Raw genomic sequence first — 16,565 nt, 5'->3', positions numbered from 1 at the left:
TCCTTGTGAACACAAATAGTGTTAGGAGCTTAATGAATTTAAGCTAAATAATACTAAAAATTTAATGAAGCTTAATGAATTTAAGCTAAATAATACTAATAACTTAATGAATAATACTAGAGCTTAATGAATTTAAAGGAAATGTAAAGGATATCCGATACTCTTTCACAAAAATACACTAGAGAGGCAAACAAGACTCCATGGAATTAGTTAATTTTTTTTTTTTCAAAGAATAGACACCATCCAGATACAAGGAAAGGAATCTGCACGACCAAAACTATATTTAACACACATATACCTTACTATTTTATGGTTCTGCTGTTACTTTCTGTCTCTATAGACTTTGTCAAAACCGCCCCAGCTAATCTTTCTTTGTCATCTTTGTCTTCGTTTTTGTTTTTTATAGGAGAAGCGAGAAAGCCAAATACTAAAGTCAACAATATCGGTATATTTGAAAAAAGTATAGTTTCTCGACTTTTATGGTGTTTAGTTTCGTTTTGTCTGGTGCCCAGTTTTATAGTTTCAGATGTTATAGTTCGTTTGACGTTTTTCTGTTATAGGTTTTGACGTTTTCTTTGGCAATTTTTTCTGGTAGAACTTGGTAAAAAATTGTTTAGCTGTGAACTCAACCTAATCTGATACATTACAGAGCTGGTATGGATAAAACGCACATTTAGCCATAAAAGATCAAAATTACAATTTTGTTGAGTTTGTGTTACCATATTCTTTGAGAGCTGGAACAAAAAGCACATTTGGCAAAACAAAAGATCAAAATTAAATTTGTTTCTTGAGTTTATCAAGAGTCCCTGTAACTCTGGACTCTATCAACACATTTAATGCTTCGGCTACAAGCCCGGCGGCTTAATTGAGGATTTCTAAATTTAGAAGGTAAAATAACGACAATAATAAATTGCTAAAAAAAAGGGGGAAAAACTCTTTGATTTCAGTAGAGCCTGTGTTCAATCACCATCCCTATCTGTGAGCAGTCACCAGAGTTTCGATAAATCGCAGCCCGTCGAACCTTGGCGCGAAAGCCTCCTCGACACTCTTAGAAGTCGAATTCTGAGAAACAGACATGTCATCATTCTTTGATTTGGCCTGCACATACCACCAGAAAACCACTAAATTCAAGACGAAATCCAAAACCTTCTCTCTGAAATTTAAGGGTTAGTATTTTTGACAGCGTTGGAAAGAGGCAAAGTAAAAGATCAAAACGGATCTCAAAATTCTAGCGTTAAAATAAAGTATTGACTGACCGCCGTAGAGGATGCCGTGACTCTGATCTCGTGGTCGCTGAAAGCAGTGAGCGCAGCAGACGCGGCCGCTACAGCTGCACACATGAGCGCTACGGTTTGCGTCATCTTCAATTCTTCCGAAAAGAACGCTTCGAGGAATCGAACCCCGGAGCTTACAGCAGAAAAACCCCCTTGCTTTAATCTTGAAAAAGGAGATTTCTTCAAGCTGCGTAACAAACAACTGAATATCAGGTGTAAAGACTGAGACAGGTGGCCCTTCTAAATCCTCCGTCCCAGGTTTCGAATCTCTCCGTCTTCCAACTCCAACTTTTTTCACATCAAATTCGGATTGTAAACGGGAATTTCGACGGCAATTAACACTACTCATAAACTGCGGCAATTTGAAGACCGAGAAGGATTCGTTGCCCCTTTTATAAGCGTGCCACGCGAGCGAAGCGAATAATTTTAAATTAAAAATAAAAAGAAAATGTGTATTTAAGGGTTCACAATTCAAACAATTCCTAGGACTGAGCGAAGATTGGAGGTTGCGTGTTGAATAGCAAATCTACACTAATTCGTGGGAGTCGATAGTTCGGCTTGCAGTTGTCTATAACGCGATTTTTTGAAAGTTTTTTTGGCGGGTATTTTTGTCGAAATTCGGCAGGAATTTATTGGAATCGCAAGTTCGATAGCTAGTTTCTGCACAATGAAAGCATCCCAGGGGTTTTCGAGTGTGTTGAATCCAAATATGCAATTAAAAAACCATTTTAACTGCAACAAATCAAGATTTAACCTTAATTTCTTGTAGGGAATAGGGTCCGTAAAACATTTTGATTCTCTAGTTGCTTTATGATTGGAGCGTCTAAACTCTGAGCACGTGATAAAGAAACTAATTTTAAAAAGGAGTTGTCTATAATGCGACTTTTTGGAGATTCCGGTGACGGAATCCGGCGGAAGAAATTGAGGTTAAATCTTGATTTCTTGCAGTTAAAATGGTTTTTTAACTGCATATTTGGATTCAGCACCCTCGAAAACTCTTGGACGCTTTCATTGTGCAGAAACTAGCTATCAAACTTGCGATTCCAATAAATTCCTGCCGGATTTCGACCGGAAAAACCGGCCAGAAAGACTTTCAAAAAGTCGCCTTATAAACAACTGCTTTTAAAAATGTATATTTGAAAATATTGTTATATTATCTCGATATTTCCACAAAACGTGCGTATTAGTGAAATCTTGCATGTATATATATATTTTTCGGTTGAAAAATAAACTTCGTAAAGTATTCAAAATATACTCTTGTCATTCATTGCAACAAATTAGCACAAAAGGGTAGAAGTACACCATAAAGTATTCCAAATATACTCGTCATTGATTGCAGCAAAGTAGCTCAAAAAAATTTACAAATATCCTTAGGTTAATTATAATAGGTATACAAGGTTTATATTAAATAAATAAATAAACAAAACAATTTTTTTATATAATTTTTAAATATAAAAATCTTGGAATGTCATGAGCTAAACATTGATGTTTAGTCTAAATCTTAAAAAAATAGGCTTTAAAGTATCTATAAAAATGATGAGGCTTGTAGATAGAGATCGGTTTATTGCACCTTCACATCTAATCTCTCCCATTGTGAGCTATAGAATATGCAACTTTAACTTGTAAAGATTGTCTTGTGGAATTAGGTCCTAAAACTTTTGAATTGCAAACTAATTAAAATGTAATACATCAGACTCTTTTAATAAACCTTACGAATTCTTTTGAGTTTTAGTGTTTTTGTCCCACAAATTTGGTTATAAAAAAAACTTTTTTCAAGAGAAATTTTGGTGCCGAAGTATTCAATTAATATTTCATTGTCTAAATGGAGCGATAAGCTGGAACGAACAAAGTTCATTCTTCAAGTTAAATACTCCATAAGACTTGGAATATAAAAATATCCATGAGGATACAAATATTATATATTAAATGTATAAGTAAGAATGAATATAAATGAGAGTAAGAGGCTTGCTTATATACCAAGCATGTGTCTCTTCATAGAGAGCCATGTCTTGTTTAGACTTGACTCTTCATCCTAATTACTAATTAATTAATCATTATTTATAATTATTATCATTTACATTATTTCCTATATATTTATTCATAATATTATCTTCCTCCTCAAAAAGCTTTGTCGTCAAAGCTTGTAGATGAAAAAGGCTTAATCTTTTTTTCAATTTCGAATGTCTTCTCGTCTCGGAACAATCATCTTCGTCGATACAAGTTGATATGATTTTCTAATTGATAAACAAAATTGTTGCACTGAGAATGGATCAAACCATCCTAGATTAAGCTTCTGTGGAATATTCTTATCACTAGAATTTTGTAACAACTTGTCATCATAGGATTGGATTGAAGTTACATCACTATTCTTTGGAACATCAGTTTTTTGTTTCTATTCAGATATCGATAGGGAACCTTTTTGGTTTTACTTTCCCTTATTAGGTTTGTGGAAATTTTTTGATTTCCTTCTGGTACTACGATTTTTTAGTTAGGTACATAATTTTCGTTTGGAATTTTCATCATCTGGATTGTAACATGTAAATGTGTTTTTCCTTCAACTAATTGATCCTCTTCTTGAGTTCTGCTATTGACTGGTTCAGTATTAATTCCCTTATCTTCAACCTGGACTGTTACGTCTGGAGACTTCGATACTTCTTGAGTAAGTTGCTCTAACTTGTCTTTAAGTGACATCTTATCACATTTAAGCTTCTTTATTTGTGTAAGGAGGTTTTGGTTATGATTCCTTAGACATAAAACCTCTTTGGTTTCTGATTCATCAACCTTATTTTCAATGTTTTGACTTTTAAGTTTTTCATCTTTTAGATCTTTGATTTGTTCTAATAAATATTTATTAAGGTTCTTTAAACGTAAAGTTTCCTCTTGTTCTGATAAGTGTTTCTTGAGTTCTTTCTTTGTGACCTTAGTCTTCTTCACTTGTGCAAGTAATTTTTCGACGTGGTCCTTGAGGCAAGAGATTTCTTCATCTTTTTCCATTACTTCCTTGTAATGCATATCCACGATATTTTTATGTCCCTGTTGTAACGCTTTCTTGTTTTGTCGAAGTTTGGCTATTTTTCCTTTCTCTTGATCTTCTAGCAACAATTTGTAGGAGTGATGATGGGCTTTCAACTTGCAATGTAGATTCTGTTTTCTTCACTTCCTTATTTAAATCAACATGTTTTCGCTTATATATTGCCATTAATTGTCCTATATCTCTTACAATTGATTTTTTTTATGCATCACTTAGAAATTCGACTAAGGTAAAAGTTTTGATCCATGAAGATTGATCCAGATCGATCTCTAAAAAGTACCAGTGGCATGGTAAAATGGCTCAAAATTCAAAGTGGAAGAATCTCAATAAACTTAGCATCAGATCAAAGTGCTCGTCATCCTGAGTCCAACGACACTTGAATCCGAGCTCATATGAAGAAGTTAGAGCAAGTCAAAGTTCAAGTTTGACTTGGACAGGTGGCAGGGGAAAATGACATGGCAGAGTCTTCAGCGAATGGGGAAGTTCCAAGTGGAAGGCTGCCATTCGCCCCACAGTTCGTTGATCGCAGAAGTCAAAAGTCCACAGCTAAAGAATCGGCCCCAACAGTCCCTGAGTTACGATACGATAGTCACATATCACACATCGCACATTGCAAAGGGAAGCGGTTAAGGAATTGTCCCCGACAGAGTCAAGTTGTGATTGCGATATCGCACATCGCAAAGGGAAGTAGTTAAGTAATTGGCCCCGACAGAGTCAGGTTGCGATTTCTATATTGCACATCGCACATCGCACATCGCACAACACAATGTCCCGATAAAAGTACCACCATTTGGTTCCATCGATTACGATTCGCCGATACTCCTAGATGTGATACAATATAGGGTCTGGTTTGTAAAACCCATCCGGTCTTCCAGTTTTCACATCACATATCCACAACGACCCGTTATGAAGAATCACCCCTGCTTCAACCAATTGTGATTTGCGATATTCTACCAAATCTGATAGATTTATATGTTGCAGTTGATAGCCCGTCGGGTCTGCCTTTATCATAGAACGCTTATTGCCAAGGATTCAGGTCTTTCCATCAGTTTAAAGCATCGATTCCTTGTGTTATTCGTCGGGTTCAGGAGTATGTGCCGATTCATCCGCCGATTTGAGGTTAATACGAAACGTTCTGTGAACTGTTGCTGTTGGAGGTTTTTCCATGTTTAACAAGTTGTTATTCCATATCCAAGAATCTATGTTTGAAATAAAATTGCCTGCTAAACTTGTCATTTGTTGAAAATGCTCGATTTATGAAGGAATCTTCCCACCAGAATATAAATTAGGCTATCTGCACATCGAGAGAGGGAGAGTAGCAGAGAGCAGCGTAGATTTATAGAGCAGAGCAACGGCCCCTGCTCCTGGCAGGTGGCCGGAACCTTACCTCAGAAATCAGAAGGTTTCGAGAAGGTGCAAAAATTGCTTTATCAGAATTGGGCGTTTGGATAGGCGATTCTGCACGATTTTTCACTAAGAAGTCAATGGTGTTGTCTGTTTCTAGATCTAAGCTCTCCATTTGTCATCTATCTTCAAGATTGGAGGTATATGGGTGTTTATGCAAAATTTTCTTGTATTTCTTCCCTTTTCATGCCATTTAATGAATGAAGGCTTCCCAACTATTGAGCAGGGCTTGGAGATGTAGTCCAAATTGGATGAACTCCGTAATAAAATCTATGTGTCTTGATCTCATGTGTGGTTATGTCTTTTCATCTTTGTTTTATATGTTTATGTTCCATGGTTTTTAAGTGCTCTGTTATATGTAATTTAATAATGCATCCATAACAAAAGAATCCTGGATCAAGTGGTATAAGAGCAGGGCTTAGTTGATACAAATTGCATGAGTACGTTAACAAGAAATAAGCCTCAAAGGATGTGCATCACGAAGAGGATGTTGAAAATAGCAACAAGAAATGATAAAAATAGAATCCATAATATTCCAATTTTAATTTGTCCTTGAATTAAAATTCAAATTTAGTCTCACCAACTACTTGAAAAATAATTAATTAATTCATCTTGAGTTAATTAGTTGGAGAAATTCAAGTTAGAAGTATTTTTGAAGTCATGCAACACTTATTCCTTGAATTAAGGAGATTATCCCTTAATTAAGGAGATAAGATTGAGTTATCTTTGAGTTGTAATTAGTTAGCTCAGTTTACTGAGTTAAGTCCAGTTAAATTAGTTCCAAACTGTTTGAGGAACTAATTGTGAGTTATCAGTCAGTTGATGCATGCATGCACTCAACTAGTGTACTCCAGATAATTGAAGATTCTCTCATCATTAAATCATGCATGCCTATTTTGAGAAACAACAGGTTGAGATTAAAGACAAGGACAATGTACTATCAGTTGCATGTTTTCTCCTATAAAGGAAACTCATGCATGCAAAAGGAACAAGGTTCTCGAGGATTGGGCAGTTCTAACAGGGTGTAGGATCAGTGTGAGTGACCAGTCTTCCACTTGGTAATAGGAGGATCACCCAGAGAAACTGCGCAAGGAAATAGGAGGCTTGTTTGCCTGTGAGAATCCTCGTTTGCCTGTGAGAATCCAGGAGGATTGTACTGAGAGCTGGCTAGCTGTGAGAGTTAAGGCTTTGTATTATTATGATATATTTCCACCTTGTATGATAATACAGATAGTGGGGTTTTTAGTTGAGGCTTTCCCTTGAGTATTCTTATGTGTTTCATGTGCATTTATTCTTCTTTTGGTTATATGTGTTCAACTTGATCTTGCTCAAATCTTTTAAGCTTCTGCAAGTTTGATTGTAGAAGTAGATTAAAGTATTTTGCTTTAGTTATATTGCATTATCAGGTTAATCTATAGTCAAAATTTCTACATGGTATCAAAGCCAAGTTTATTAGATCCAAGTTTATCGGAGTTGTAAAAGTGTTACGTACTGCTCCTTTTGATGAAAGGTAATTCTCTTCTTATGATGAATCATCTTGGGAGGCCTCAGGTTCTGCTGGTTTAAGTATAGCTTGATGAGGCGACTTTGGGGTGCTATTAGTCAGGACTTCTTCTTTAGATCTCTACGGGAGGATTTCCCCTTCTTCTCCAAGCGTTTGAAGAGCCTCATATCGGTTGCTTGAATATCTTGGCATAGTTGATTTTCTTGTTCCCTTGCCACTGCTTTTGGATTTATATTTGGGAGATCCAGGACGAGCATATTCTGCTGGGGGTGCTAAATCTACTAGCGAGCTGGAGGATTTTGGTGCTAAGGTCATTTTTCTTGCTTTGCTTGCTGCCATTATTCTCCAGATTCGCCTTGATGTTCATGATCCTGGAGACAATTTCAGGTGAAATAGTCGTATTTGTGACAACTCTTACGCGTGACAACTCTTACATTTGAAAGGTAGTTGGTCGTAATCCACTTCTTGTATGTAAGTCTAGTTGTCCATCCTACGATTGATTGTAGCATAAGAGAAGAGACCATTTTTTAGTTATGCACAATATATATACTTCCTGATAGCATTACAAATCCTTTTAAAAACTGCATCGTTCCAACGATGCAAAAGAAAGAAGCGTAATTTCACCTAAATTAGCACTGTGGATGGGACATCACACTCCAGATTGAATTTCGGGCTCCAACTATCTAGATAAAGCCCATAAGCTTCCATGAAGTAAGGCTTGCAAATCAAATTTCTATCTGATTTGTTTTTGAAATAAAAAGTGAAGAAACCCTTATTGTAGGAGTAAGAGACCTCCCCTTTGATTAATAGGCTTTTAATTATTCAAGATCCATTGTCGCACTATTTTGGGGATGGCCATAACCCCATAAACTAATTGACTAGACCATGATCTGCAAGTTTGACGGGTCTGAGGCGTTTAGATCTTGATCTTGGGAACATCGTCGAGTTTTTTTTAATGAACCTTGAAATAGAGGCACGTTGAAAATTTGGACCATTTGAGACCAACGAATTGAAGGTAGCGATATTTGTGTAAATAGGGGGATGGGTAGCGATATTTGCATAAATAGGGGGAGGGGGAGGCCCGACCGACCATAATGGTTGTTGGCTCAAAGGCCTTACTAGACAAAAACTAAAGGAGAAGGGCCATTGAGGGCCTTAGCAAAAAAAGGGGGAGGGATTGGTGAAGGAAAAGGGATCGTGAAGCAGATTGGCAAGCATGGGATGTGCCCAGGGCCTGAAGGTCACTGAGCACTGAGGAAACAAAGAGATATAAATTAATTATACTAATAAAAATATGAAATTTCAATATGTATAAATATAAATTAATTATGATATAATTTGAGATTTATTTTTATTAAAATTTCATAATATTATAAAAAAAAACATTTTTTTCAATAATATTTTTTATTCATATTCCAAAGTTGATGTTATATTTAAATTGAAGTGGAATTTTTTCGCGAAGCAGATTGGCAAGCATGGGATGTGGCCAGGCCTGAAGGCCACTGAGCACTGAGGAAACAGAAAGATATAAATTAATTATACTAATAAAAATATGAAATTTCAATATCTATAAATATAAATTAATTATGATATAATTTGAGATTTATTTTTATTAAAATTTCAATAAATAAATAAAAAAACCGACCTTTTTTTCAATAATAATTTTTATTCATATTCCGAAGTTGATGTTATATTTAAATTGAAGTGGAATTTTTTATCTTTGCATTTTAAGTTGAATTGGGATTTTTCTCTTCACATTTTAAAATATTTTAATCCAAATTGGGCCTTTTCCTTTAGACATTTTAAAATCTGTTAAAACAAATTTATTATGAGAAGTACTAATCAATTATGTATTTTTGTTGGTTTAATATTTAAAAAAAATTATATTCCAAATTATATTTAAGTGGGATAAGGTTGTTTTCATTTTTATTATTATTTATATTTAAAGTAAAATATGTTTCTCAATGTAAGTTTATTGTGCGGAGAAGGATTCTATGAAAGAGATGTTGTAAAGTTATGTTATGTTATGTAAACATATTGACTTGCCCAAATTACATAAAAAATAAAATAAAACAATGAAAAAATAAAATAAAATTAACAAATTAAAATTATTAATTGTTAATAATTAAACCAACCTAGATATTGACCATAATGTGAATTGATATGGAATGCAATTCACATTGGTGAGTAATGTGAATTGATATGGTATGCATTTATTGTCATGGTGGTCAACAAGTTTCATAGGTCAACTTGTAGAAGGCATAACTCTTGCATATGAACTCCAATTGAAGTTATCTTCACACCATTGGAAAGGTTTCAATGTGTAAAACAACACTAAGTTATTTTTGACCCAAAAAATGGTTATTATGAACCCAAAACCACCAAAGTGAGAACTACCCCTAAAATGGGAACTACAAGCCAACAACTACAATTTTTTCCACCTAGAAATTAACAAAATAGATGACATGTTATAAAATGATCCATTCTAGATCATGCCTCCCCATTTAGGAAGGCTTTTAATCCCAAAAAGTTTTTATTAAAAGATGTGAGGAAAATTTTCTTTTACCTTCTCCTTGGAGTATCATTTGGCCTTACTTTTCTACCCAAGATGCTAGAATTCATGTTTCCCCCTCTAGTAGTTCTAGACTATTTCTACAAAACTATATCTTTTGTTAAGCTTGTTTGAGCCTTTTATGCTAAGTTCTCTATGGTAAATAAGACTTCTTATTCACTTCTTGGTCCAACATGGAAAACTCATAGAGTTTCGAATTTTCCATATTCACTACTTAGTAAATGCACACATATGGGGGTAGATTGAGTCTCTAGGCATTATCACCTACCCTCTCCACTACTTCAAATGACTCTGCCACATAGCTTGATCTTATTCCATGACCCTGTAGCCCTTGTTTGTTTAGATGCAACCAAACTCTATCTCTCACCTTGAATGCTTCTCATAAATTTCTGTTGATCATGCTAGGCTTTGTATTTTCCTTGTGACTTCTTCAATGTCTCTTATACTTGCAAATGTATATGATATGGCATGCACTCCACACGTGTGAGTAATGTGAATTGATATGGTATGCACTATGTTATGGTGGTCAACAAGTTTGATAGGTCAACTTGTAGGAGGGATATCTTTTGCATATGAATTGCAATTGAGGTTATCTTAACACCATTGGAAAGGTTTCAACGTGTAAAACAATATTGAGAGGTCATTTATGACCCTAAAAATTCTTATTACGAACCCTAAATCACCAAAGTGAGAACTACCCCTAAAATGGGAACTACAATCCAATAACTCCAATTTTTTCCATCTAGAAATTAACAAAATATGTCATGTTATATAATCATCCATTCTTAGATATCATGCATCCACATTTAGGAAGGATTTTGATCTCCAAAATATTTTATTAAAGGAGGTGAGGAAAATATCTCATGCATCCCCATTTAGGAAGGATTTTGATCTCCAAAATATTTTATTAAAGGAGGTGAGGAAAATTTTATTTTACCTTCTCCTAGAGTATCATTTGGCCTTGCTTGGAAATTGTCTTTTCTACCCAAGCTTGCAAGTTTTAAAAAGGGACTTATTGGTAGAAGTTTGAACTACTTTGTTACATAAGTGTTAAATATAAATCAAATTTTCATCCTAGATCTTGAAGCTTCTGATTTTAATTCTTCAAAAGCTAAAAAAAAATCCTATTCACTACTATTATCTTCCCATCTGTTTGTGGATGGAAAGTTGTGGATCTTTTCAACTTGGTGTCCAATTTCTCCCAAAGTGTAGTCCAAAAGGCACTAAGAAATCTAGTATCTCTATCTAAAATGATCCTCTTTGACATCCTGAAATGCACCCAAACCTATATAAGGCAATTACCTTCATCAAATTGCCTTTGTGAAGAGCGTTCAACACCCCCTCATCATTTATCTCCTTTGCATCCAAAATGTCCATATATTTATTGCTCTTATCACAATTCCTCTATAAAATACCAAATGCCTATATATTTGTTGCTTTATCACAATTCCTCTATAAGAAAAGAGAGATTCTTAAGCAACATTATATCTTTCTTTCCTCTTTTCAACTCCACATTAACTTATTGATTTTGAAAGGTCACATTATCTTAATCATAGAAGGTACTATGGCCAGGCATCCTTTTCAACACAAACATTGCTTGAGATTTACTAAATAAAAAGATGTAAGAGATATCCTTATGGTAAATCATCGTGGTTGACACAAAGAGTGCGAAAAATTTAATGAATTTAGAAAAGGTGTAAAAGATATTAGTGTAACATGAATTTAGAAAAGGTGTAAAAGATATTAGTGTAACGTGACATCCTTGTGAATACAAATAATGTTAAGAGCTTAATGAATTTCACACAAATAATACTAGGAATTTGATGAATAGTGATAAAAGCTTAATGAATTTAAAAGAGATGTAAGGGATATCATAGACTCTCTTAAAAAATCAATAAAAAAGTGAACAAATGCAATAGAGACGCGAGCAAAGACACCAGGGCGAACAAAAACACTATAGAATTAGGATAAATATATTTTCAAAAAATAGACACCATCAAAATACAAGGAAGATACCAGGAATCTGCATGACCAAAATAATAATGTAACACATATACCTTACTATTTTATGGTTCTGCTGTTACTTTCTGTCTCTATAGACTTTGTCAAATTGTTCGATCCATCCATAGAATACTTTCAAATGCTGTATTGGCCTTCGAATTTTAAAATTCGTGAAAGTGAGATTTTATAGCTTTTTGCTTTCGGAGTACTTCATTTTTTTTTCAATGGTCTTTAGTTTCGTTTTGTTGGTCTGGTGCCCAGTTTTATGGTTTCCGATATTATAGTTGGTTTTTTTTGTTAAGTATATTAGAAAATTTGGTTGTGTGATGTAAACAGTTTTTGGATATAATTGAGATGATCACTTTTATAGCAAATAACTTTTTGTTGATACACAATGAGCCCAGTTTTATGGTTTCCGATATTACAGTTGATTCTTTTGGAAGCATATTAGAAAATTTGGTTGTGTGATGTAAACAGTGTTTTTTTTTAATTGACATGATCACTTTTATAGCAAATAACTTTTTGTTGATACAAAATTAACCAATATTAGAAAAAGTCAAAAGTCAACAATATCAGTATATTAAAAATAAATAAATAAAAAGAGAATAATGTGATATTAATACCATTATAACTAAAGCCGTCAGTATTATACTTTATGATGTGGAGCTATTCTACTGAAAAGGCATAGCACAGTTTTTGGAACTTTTAGAAAAAGTCAACATTATCAGTATGTCAAAAATAAATAAATAAAAGAGAATAACGTGATATTAATACCATTATAACTAAAGCAGTCAGTATTATACTTTATGATGTGGAGCTATTCTACTGAAAAGGCATAGCACAGTTTTTGGAACTTTTTGCATCGTTGATGGGAAATCCGAAATCCTTTTTTAGGATCAATAAATGAATAAGCTGTTTTAAGATGACATAAATCCTCTATACTTGAGTAGTTTTAAAGCCTACTGTATCTGTTATAGGTTTTGACGTTTTTCTTTGGCAATATTTTCTGCTAGAATTTGGCAAAAAAAATTGTTCAGTTGTGAAGTCAACATAATCTACTGTATCTGTTATAGGTTTTGACGTTTTTCTTTGGCAATATTTTCTGCTAGAATTTGGCAAAAAAAATATTGTTCAGTTGTGAAGTCAACATAATCTGATACATTAGAAAGCTGGGACAAAACGCACAATTGGCCATAAAAGATCAAAATTACAATTTTGTTGAGTTTTTTTAAGTGTTACCATACTCTTTGAGAGCTGGAACAAAAAGCACATTTGGCGAAACAAAATATCAAAATTAAATTTGTTTCTTGAGTTTATCAAGAGTCCCCGTAAGTCTGGACTCCATCCAAACATTTAATGCACCGGCTACTTTGACTGGCCTTTCCAATTCCGTCAGAGATATCCTATCTACCTAAATTTAGAAACATCTCTAATATACAAGTCGCGCGGCTTAAAAGAGGATTTCTAAATTTAGAAGGTAAAATAACGACAATAATAAATTGCTAAAAAAAAAGGGGAAAAACTCTTTGATTTCAGTAGAGCCTGTGTTCGATCACCATCCCTATCTGTGAGCAGTCACCAGAGTTTCGATAAATCGCAGCCCGTCGAACCTTGGCGCGAAAGCCTCCTCGACGCTCTTAGAAGTCGAATTCTGAGAAATAGACATGTCATCATTCTTTGATTTGCCCTGCAGATACCACCAGAAAGCCACTAAATTCAAGACGAAATCGAAAACCTTCTCTCTGAAATTTAAGGGTTAGTATTTCTGACAGCGTTGGAAAGAGGCAAAGTAAAAGATCAAAACGGATCTCAAAATTCTAGCTTTAAAACAAAGTATTGACTGACCGCCGTAGAGGATGCCGTGACTCTGATCTCGTGGTCGCTGAGAGCAGTGAGCGCAGCAGACGCAGCCGCTGCAGCTGCACACATGAGCGCGACGGTTTGCGTCATCTTCAATTCTTCCGAAAAGAACGCTTCAAGGAATCGAACCCCGGAGCTTACAGCAGAAAAACCCTTGCTTTAATCTTGAAAAGGAAGATTTCTTCAAGCTGCGTAACGAACAACTGAATATCAGGTGTAAAAACTGAGACAGGTGGCCCTTCTAAATCTTTCAAATTAAAAGCAAGAAGATCCGTCCCAGGTTTCGAATCTCTCCGCCTTCCAACTCCTAATTTTTTAACATCAAATTCCGAGTGTAAACGGGAATTTCGACGGCAATTAACAATACTCAACTGCGGAAATTTGACGACCGAGGAGGAGGCCTAGCCCGTTTTATAAGCGTGCCACGCCATGGAAGCGAATAATTTTAAATTAAAAATAAAAGGAAAATGTGTATTTAAGGGTTCACAATTCAAACAATTCGTAGACCTGAGCGAAGATTGGAGGTTGCGTGCGAATAGCAAATCTCCACTAATTCGTGGGAGTCGACTGTTCGGCTTTTGTAGGGAATCGGATCCATAAAACATTTTGATTCTCTGGTTGCTTTTATGATTGGAGCGTCCAAACTCTGAGCACGTGATAAGGAAACTAAGTGGGGAGAGGATATTTTTCAGCAAAGCGTCCCATCCCATTGGACTTGTCATTTCTTATGCCCTTAATTCCTTGTCATTTCTTATGCACCTTAATTCCTTAAAAAAAAATATTTTTTCCAATTTAAGGGGCATGTTTAATTTACATTTCATAATAGGATTATGGTAAAAAAGTTTAGTTTGAAACTATATTTATATAAAAATAAAATAAAAAATTATTTGTGTGGGGAACAAAATATGTGGAAAAATGGTTATATCAATATTTCCACAAAACGTGTGTAGCAGTCAATTCTTATATAAATTTTGTTCAAACAAAATATGAGAAAAAATGGTTATGTCAATATTTCCACAAAAGCTTGTAGTAGTGAATTTTTATATAAATTTTGTTGAAAAAGATACATCATTCAGATATATTTTTGTCATTGCAACAAAGTAGTTCAAAAAAGGTGACAAATAGTCTTACCGTAATTATAGTGGGTAGGGAGTGTATATATTAAATTAAATAATAATAGTATCCTTCCTCCATAATTTTTGACATTACCCAAACAAGGATGCTTGGTCTAAATCTTAAAAGAAAAATGCCCTTCAAGATATTAATAAAAATTATGTGGCTTGCAAATAGAGATTAGTTCATTGCACCTTCACATCCAATCTCTCATAGTGGGCATTAGAATATGCAACTTGTAAAGATTGTTTTGTGAATTTATGTTCTAAATCTTTTGAATTGTAAACTAATCAAAATGCAATACATCAAATTTCTAACAAATTCTACTAATTCTTTTTTGTTCTAGTACTTTTGTATCATAATTTTGGTTATATAAAAAACTATTTTCAATAACCTCTTAAGGAGAAATCTTGGTGCCAAAGTAATAAATTAATCTTTCATTGTCTAAATGGAGTGACAAGCTAATTTATGTCCCTTTCTAAAACTAATCCACTACCAATTGAGGGTTGATGCAACTCCCCTACAAGACTATAGTTTATGCATTGCAATTAACCAATGATCTTGAAGTCCAATGGAGCGGGAAAAATATTGTTGATGTAAAATACCACTTTAACTTGTGCAAATGTTGTCTACATGTCATTTACTGCATCACAATAAACATTTCCAAAGCTTATCTCCAAAGACAAATTCCACAACCCATTAGTAGATAACACTACTCATGATAGTTTAATATTTGTAAGACTTAACCCCTTTTCATATATGGAAAATACACATATTTCCTAGAGAACTAGTGGAAAGATTCTAGCACCTCTAAACTTAGACTAAAAGAACCCCCTTAATAATTTCTCCAATCATGCAAAATGAAAAAAAGAAGGGAAAGAAACATAGTAAAGATGAAGATCATATGTAATCTTACTAACAACATACCATTGGCTTTGTACTTAAATCTTTTGCATATTTTGAAGACACCATTCTCACATGCTAAAGATTTGCACTAATAAAATGCCCAAATAACACATAGTATCCTCATCTATTATGTGTCATCAAGGACAAGTTAATTGTAAAGGTTTATCCTCAACTCCAATAAGGCAAAAATTAGTATTGTCATCACTAATGATCACCCAAGCAAAAATACAAATTTTTTAAAATAATCCAATGATTTTAGAAAAGTCCTTTGGATATAAAACAAGGAGTCGCTTACAAAGTGGGTATGGATCACCTCACTCTCATTATATTTGGAATACCTCTACTTAGACCCTAAAGTGTGACAACTTCATAAGGTAACAGAGGGCGTCCATATCAAGAACATAAAGATGGTGATAAAGGGTATCATTTTTAATTAATTTACCATCAACTGACACAAGATTTGAGGCACTAGACAAATTTAAGAGTGTTAACCATAAAAAAACAATAGACCAAACTCCAATTGGGAGAGAAAACCAGTTATGAAGAACTAATCCACTTTGTCATAAACCTTATTGAAGTCAATTTTAACATTTGACTTAACGAGCTATTTCCTATACTATCAACATTGTATCTAGGATATATTTGCCCTACATAAACCTATTCGCGATGGCCTATTTCTTTTGATTTTAAGTGCAAGGACCTTATCTATAATCTTCTAAGAAATATTGAGGAAGAGGCAACTTGTTGGCATATTTGTCTCATTGTTGCAACATCCTAAATTAAAGGATACCTAACAAAATTTTTTGAAATGCAAACTTGGATACATATTTAATCTCTACTCAGTTCTCCACAATAATTCATTCTAGTTACCTCAATCCCATTATTTCTTTTAAAGACAAA

General features: G+C 34.1%; 2 protein-coding genes across 3 annotated transcripts; both read right to left on the bottom strand.

Annotated features, from left to right (window-relative positions):
- Nucleotides 1-690: 690 nt before the first annotated feature.
- LOC149221235 (uncharacterized) lies at nt 691-1,645 on the bottom strand. Its single transcript, XM_089382934.1, has 2 exons — nt 1,257-1,645; nt 691-1,098 (listed from the first exon to the last, which is right to left on the bottom strand). The coding sequence occupies exons 1-2, from the start codon at nt 1,359-1,361 to the stop codon at nt 973-975; spliced, it is 231 nt and encodes a 76-aa protein (XP_089239060.1). The 5' UTR covers nt 1,362-1,645; the 3' UTR covers nt 691-972.
- Nucleotides 1,646-12,973: 11,328 nt separating this feature from the next.
- LOC149221234 (uncharacterized) lies at nt 12,974-14,291 on the bottom strand. 2 transcript variants are annotated; one of them, XM_089382933.1, is made up of 3 exons: nt 14,154-14,291; nt 13,632-13,834; nt 12,974-13,473 (listed from the first exon to the last, which is right to left on the bottom strand). In XM_089382933.1, the coding sequence occupies exons 2-3, from the start codon at nt 13,734-13,736 to the stop codon at nt 13,348-13,350; spliced, it is 231 nt and encodes a 76-aa protein (XP_089239059.1). In that variant the 5' UTR covers nt 13,737-13,834; nt 14,154-14,291; the 3' UTR covers nt 12,974-13,347. The 2 variants fall into 2 exon arrangements, with proteins under 2 accessions (XP_089239059.1, XP_089239058.1); XM_089382932.1 differs by lacking the exon at nt 14,154-14,291 and adding an exon at nt 14,019-14,095.
- Between the last annotated feature and the right edge of the window lie 2,274 nt (nt 14,292-16,565).

This window comes from Pinus tabuliformis, chromosome Q (assembly GCF_031772625.1).
Source record: "Pinus tabuliformis cultivar Carrire ecotype Pingquan chromosome Q, CPIR1, whole genome shotgun sequence".
NCBI classification, from domain to species: domain Eukaryota; kingdom Viridiplantae; phylum Streptophyta; class Pinopsida; order Pinales; family Pinaceae; genus Pinus; species Pinus tabuliformis.
Note: the sequence above shows the minus strand (reverse complement) of the source record. Positions and strands in the feature narration are given on the sequence as shown.